Below are 6402 nucleotides of genomic sequence, written 5' to 3'. Positions count from 1 at the left end.
TTCGGAATGGATTGGTGTGTCTCGCTTTCTCTAGAATCTCTAGAAAAAAGAATAGCTCTATCCTCAGCTAGCCTGGACGTGGACACAATGATGGAACCGCTTCTCGTGCTCACTGTGCTCCTCCTTGCGCACGCGGTGTTGGTGCGCGCGGCCGTCGCTCACCGGCAGCGCTCGCGGTGCAACCTACGGACTCCGGTTCCTCCTCCGCGTCATCGTCCACTCCGGCATCGGTGAGCACAGCTATGGCCCGCGCAGCATCCTCGAGTGCCGCAAGGACTCACCCACCCATGGGACGCGCTCAACGAGATGGACGCCTTCTTCGACGAGGCCATTGTGGAGCTATTCGTCAGGTCAGGCGTGGCGCCTGCGGACGTCGACGTGCTCGTCGCCAACGTCTTCCTCTTCTCCTTGGCGCCGTCGCTCGCCTCAAGGGTTGTGCACCGCTTCGGCATGCGCGAGGACGTCGCCGCGTACAGCCTCTCCTGCATGGGGTGTGGCACCGGTCAGGTCGCGCTCGACCTCGCGAGCAATGCAATGCGGGCGCGGCCGGAGTCCGCGCTGGCCCTCGTGGATTCATCCGAGTCCATGGCTCCCAGCTGGTACGCCGGCACCGATCGGTCCATGATGCTGGGCTACTGCCTCTTTCGCTCCGGAGGGGCCGCCACGCGTCGCCGATGCCGGCCACGGCGTGCCAGAGCTGGCAGAAGTAGACATCGCTCTTGGCATCCACGGCGTACACTACGAGCTTCCACCCCCCGACCTGCTTCGGTGCCCAGATCCCCGACATGTCCCTGAACGACGGCGGCTCCTCGCCCTGCCGCGCTGGCGTGACGCGAGTGGCCTCGGTGCTGAGGAGGCCGCCGGGGGTGTCGCGGTGTGAGGAGGAAGAAGCGGGGGCGCGATGGCGGACTGACGGCGGCTGGAGCACACTGAGGCACCGTCATCTCTCTACTCGTTGGGGCATGACCTACCAGGGACAAGGTGGGCTCCCAATAGGATAAGTGGGTTAGCCCGATTATTATTTTTTTCCTTCCAATGGGATCCCACTAAAGCAAATTAAGTGGGATGGGCTAGTTAGTCCCACTTAATCCCACCCTCACCTGCAGCCTGAAGACTAGGTGCTACTCCCAACATTTCAATGAATAAGACACACACGCATTTTAAAACTCTACTTTGATCGTTCCGTTTTAAAATGCGTGTGCACCATATTCATTGGAATAGACGGTTTCTGTATTCAGCCTCAGCAAGGTCGGTCGAATCTGCGTCAGATACACACACGGCATCCTATGCACTAGCACAAACTCAGGGATCCAATCGAGCAGAACTGGGGAAAATATTATGTATTGCATAAAAAGAAAATATCAATCTGTTGACGACCAGAATCTTCTTATACGGCCACCCCTAATATATAGTACAACCAAATTTTGTTTTACAGATATATTACGTACCGAAACGTTCTCTAACAGCAATGTGGGGGGAAAATCTAACAGACCATATAACTACAATGAATCATCTAGAAATCGTTGCATAGCCTAGGGTTCATTAATCTGTTTTTTTATACAACCGATACACATTAGAGCATGCAACCAAATTATTATTCTAATAGTGTTTAGACCAAACCAGGAGCCCATTTTTTCAGTTGGAAACTGAGTATGTTTTAGCACGAATAGGATGAAGACAATATAGAAGACTCGCGGGTATTAGATCAAAGGTGGCCACCTCAGCTTGTGAAACATGGATAACAATAACCTGAAAATAAAAGCATACGCATATGAATATGGACAGCAATAACCTCTGATAGGAGGTAGGACAACACTTAACCATGCATTGCGGAGAAACCTCTATCAGGCCATTGTCCACTGATTACTGTAAACGATAGCTTGATTATACAGAATTAGCTCACGAAAAGCAAGATGACAGCAATGGAAATAAAGTTGTACTATCACTTCACATACACCAAAAGAAACAGAAATAAGTAACGAAACCAAATTACGTTGGCTGAACAGATCAAGCAGAGATGGGGCCTAGTATTTTAGCTCACCTACTTCTGGCAGTACCCCGATAGATGTAGCAAAGACCCCTGATGCTCCTCCTGTCCTCCAAGCAGTAAGGCCGCGACTGACGGCAGCGACACACAGAAGGATCTGTGTATGGCAAAGAAAGTGAGTAAAGCAGCCTGGGCATTGGCCTGCACCAACCCAACCAAAGAAATGTGGCCAGCAAATCAAGGCAGACGAACAGTGAGCTTCTTTTACTGATAAGTTAGATTGAACACCGTTAGAAAAACAATCTTATAAATCATATCGAAGCAATAAAGGGAGGTGCTTCAGTATTGGCTTCTATCTAAACTCTAAACAGGGGAACACCTAACTTCATGTGAAAACTAAACGGAAGGCACAGTATGTAAGGTTTTGACACTCTACAAACTATAGTAATGATCTGCTGATTAGGACAGACATCGATATAAAATGCTTATCTATTCCATGAAAACCTAAAGGCACCGCCACCAACAGTGGCAGGATAATGCTGGTTAAGTACAGTGTGATTCTAATGGTAGCGGAAAAACAGGGAAGAGTAAGAAAGAAAGCAATTGACGAAAAGTTTGCAACCTGACTGATAAAATAATACACACGGATGCTTATATGAGATAATGGCTACATGAACTTTGCTCAAGGACTTGTTAAGCTGAAGGGATTCATTGCCCAATATAACATAAATGAAGTTGTCATGCACTTCAAATTTCGACCAAGCAAAAGTAAGGTGTACGTGAAGCTGAAATGAAAAAAGTCAACAACTCATGATAAATTATCTTCCATTGGACCATATTCTTGATGAACAAAAACAGAAATCCAACCAGATACAGTTTTTTCTTAGTTACCAGTTTGAAGAATGTGCTCCTGCTTTGCTGTATATCCCAGCCTCTTGTCATTTTTGTGTGTATTGTCAATGCAAATAATCTAAGAGCAATCCCAACCTGTTGTTTAAATGTTCCAGACCATGGTTTGTCTATCCATGGTTGTAGTTGCTAATGAGAAGAATAACAAGAGTTGCACAATTTTTTACCATGCATTTTGTAAAGGATTTGGGTATCTCATCTGTTATGGCCGGTTTAGCTAGGCCCACCGGGCAATCTTAGTCCACAAGTTATCTTAGGTTAATTCTTATGCAAGTTATCTAGGTTATAAATATAGGTTGTAAGACTCTTTTTGGAATTAAGCAATAAGAATATTATTATCCCTATTGCCCGGCTCCCAGAGGAGCCGGAACCCTAGCCGCCTCTAACCCTAGCCGCCGCCGCCATCTCCCTCCGACGCGACGGCACCCAGCCGCCGACGCGCCCAATCATCGCCCCGTCCCACTCCATCCTTCCCCTACAACCTCCAGAGCAGATCCGGTAGGACCCCTGGTTCTACCAATTTGGTATCACACCATCTTAGCTGAGCTTGTTCAATGCAAATGAATTTAAACACGTAACTCTCTCACCCTACATTGATGCTACTGAAACTAAATTGACCTTCATAAAATACTATAAAATTGAATGGAAATGTTAATGTTGAAGATCAGCAATTCTGAAGTTTTCTTTGTTACCACAATTTTGACTGAGCTTCTAACAGCCAAAAGCCATATGCTGCTGCAACAGATCATTTGCATGATTCCTCAACGACGCATAGGTGTTTTCCGTAATCCATCCAACTTCAAAGCCATCTCCTGTGCCAGACTAATTCTTCCTCCCTCAATAAGAGCTTCCTTTAAATTACTGAAAAGCTGACCAGGTGGCCTGATCCCTTTGTCCAACATCTCCTGGAAATATACGCAAGCTTCTTCCAGCCTGTTCTCAAAGCATAACCCGTTGATCAATGCAGAAAACATGTGCATACATGGCAGAACACCCTTCTCCTTCATTTGGTTCCACACCTTCAAGGCCACATCAACCCTTTCATTACTGCAGAACATACTAACCATCATTGTATATGTGTTGAGCTGAGGTTCACAGCCATCCTTGCCCATTCCCTGGAACACATTATAAGCCTCTTCTATCTTCTGAGACTTTATAAGATGGTGAAGAATAATATCATAAGTCCGGGAATTTGGACCGATTCCACTCTTTCTCATCTCATCGACCATCTTGAAGGCGTGCTGGAATTTTGAGGCTCTGCAGTAAGCCCCAACAACTGCATTACATGTAGGTACCTCCATGGGAAACCCACTGGCCTTAGAAAGCTCAAAATACTTCAAAGCCTCATCCAGCCTCTCCTCTGAGCCAAGCCCATTGATAAGCATGCAATACACATGAGGGCTTGGCATGCAACCATTGGCTTCCATCTCACAGAACACCTTGATGGCCTCATCACATTTGCCAGACTTGCAAAAGGAACTAATGAGCATCCCGTATGCCACGACATCAGGCTTCAGGCCTGCATCAAGCATTTCTTGGTACACCGACTTAAGCATCAGCAAGTCCTTCTCATGGCCCCAGCCTTCCATGAGGACAGTGTAGGTCTTCAAATCGGGAACAAACTTTCCGTTCCTCTTCATCTCCTTGAAGATGGCTTGCGCCTTCTTGACTTGCTTGGATTTGCTCAGCACGTCGATCAACCAATTGTAATCTGATAAGTCTGCTTTGAGCCCGAAGCCGGCCATCTTCTCAAACGTCTCGACAGCTTCCTTGACCTTCCTTGCCCTGGCGTACCTCCTGACGATGAGCCTGAACGTGTCCTTGGAAAGCAAGCCGCGGCACCGCATGGCCTCCACCAGGCTCCAGACCAGCCTGAACTGCTTGATCTTGCCGAGCGCTTCGATGAGGTTGTGGAAGCTCTCCGCCGTGTACACGAAGCCTTGCTGCCTCTCCGCCCACCGGAAGAAAGCGAGGGCGAGGATGCCAGCGTTGCTCAGGTTCTTGAGCACCTCCGCCACGAGCTGAGGCGACACAGAGGCCCCGAGCGCGTCGAGGGCTGACGCAACCCTCGGCTCCGGCACGGTGGACAGCACGCGGCAGACCCTCTCCGCCTCCTTGGAGACATCGAGGCCCGGGCCGGGCACCACTGTGAAGTCCTGGTCCACGGCAAGATCGTGGGCGCCGGTGAGCCCCGCCACCTCGGAGACATCGGGGCCTAGGCCAGGCACCACGGTGAAGTGCTGGTCCATGGCGAGGTCGGGGGCGCCGGTGGACCCCGTCGCCGTGCAGAGCCACTGGCCGCGCATTCCTCCGAGCAGGTGGTGGGCGCGCGCGCGACATGGGAAGGCGGCAGGCGGCGGAGGCATCTGCTCGAGGGCCGTGCGAGCGTGCTTGGCGGGGCCGGTCGTCGCGGAGCGGAGCAGGTGGGCGGCCGCGCCCGCGCGGCGGAGGCAGCGCATCCTGCCTGGACGTGGAGCGTGGCGGCGACGAGAGATGTTTTGGTGGGGAACGATTTCGGAGGAGAGGGGAGGCGATCGACCTGGCCGGCAGCCGGGACCCCGGATGGATGTTTTGGCGAGGTCTGTGCTCCCGCGGCCACAAGGCGGATGACGGACGATGAGGCGGCGAGCCTGGGCGGGAGCTCCGGGGCGGCGCGGCGGCGAATCCTGTCGGTGAAGTGAAGAGCCGAGCCCGTCGAGGTGTATGCTAGAGCGTTTGCTGTACGGACAGACTTTACTTCCTGGTGCATACAAAATTTAAACTTAGCTGATCAAATTTTATCGAGAAAACTATTTAAATGTGGGCAATGCTGCGCGTCCACCGGATGATAAATCGATAAGATAAGCCGCCTCAGCAACTGTCGGATGCCGTCCGAAACAGTCGTCCGATCTACCGTCCCAGCCAAATGGAAACCTTTGCAACAGTTAGCTTGTTACAGTCATGGCTTTGCAATAAGGATCTTGTTGTAAAGGTCCACCGAGACAGCACCACTGCCCCGTCATGGCGTAAGCGCCTCGGCAAATATATTAAGATGAATATCTTGATTTTTTTAGCAGCATATATGATAGAGTTTGGGGTTGTGTATTTTATAAGATACATAAAAGGTGAAAGAGTTCCACCTTAATTTTATTGAGTGACCAACTTTCTTATACTCAGATAAATTTGAAAGAGATATGAACTGAGTATATTGCCTTCTTCTCTCTTTAATAAATTAGGGGTCCACATTCATCTTTTTTTTGCGATAAGGTCCCTATCCATCTTTGATTGCAAATGTTTGTTGATAGCTTACTAAGCTGACCACTTGGTAGGTCCACATACATCTTTGCATCAACATTTTTGACTAACCCACCTTGTATATAAACTTGACAGGCAAGATTAATCTTCAAATCATATTGTTGTTATCACTAAAGCCCACTCAAGAAGAGAGTTGCACTTTCAGTTGCATAGAAACCTACCCTCGCCTAGTTGACTCGGTTAATCAAATGGCAGCTCTTCTTCCTCTCCGC

At 49.5% G+C, this 6402-nt stretch overlaps 1 protein-coding gene across 1 annotated transcript; it reads right to left on the bottom strand.

Annotated features, from left to right (window-relative positions):
* Positions 1-1325: 1325 nt before the first annotated feature.
* On the bottom strand, positions 1326-5632 carry LOC125510064 (pentatricopeptide repeat-containing protein At1g71060, mitochondrial-like). Its single transcript, XM_048675154.1, has 3 exons — positions 3589-5632; positions 2042-2144; positions 1326-1749 (listed from the first exon to the last, which is right to left on the bottom strand). The coding sequence occupies exon 1, from the start codon at positions 5353-5355 to the stop codon at positions 3658-3660; it is 1698 nt and encodes a 565-aa protein (XP_048531111.1). The 5' UTR covers positions 5356-5632; the 3' UTR covers positions 1326-1749; positions 2042-2144; positions 3589-3657.
* Between the last annotated feature and the right edge of the window lie 770 nt (positions 5633-6402).

Source organism: Triticum urartu, chromosome 5 (assembly GCF_003073215.2).
Source record: "Triticum urartu cultivar G1812 chromosome 5, Tu2.1, whole genome shotgun sequence".
Lineage (NCBI taxonomy): Eukaryota > Viridiplantae > Streptophyta > Magnoliopsida > Poales > Poaceae > Triticum > Triticum urartu.
Note: the sequence above shows the minus strand (reverse complement) of the source record. Positions and strands in the feature narration are given on the sequence as shown.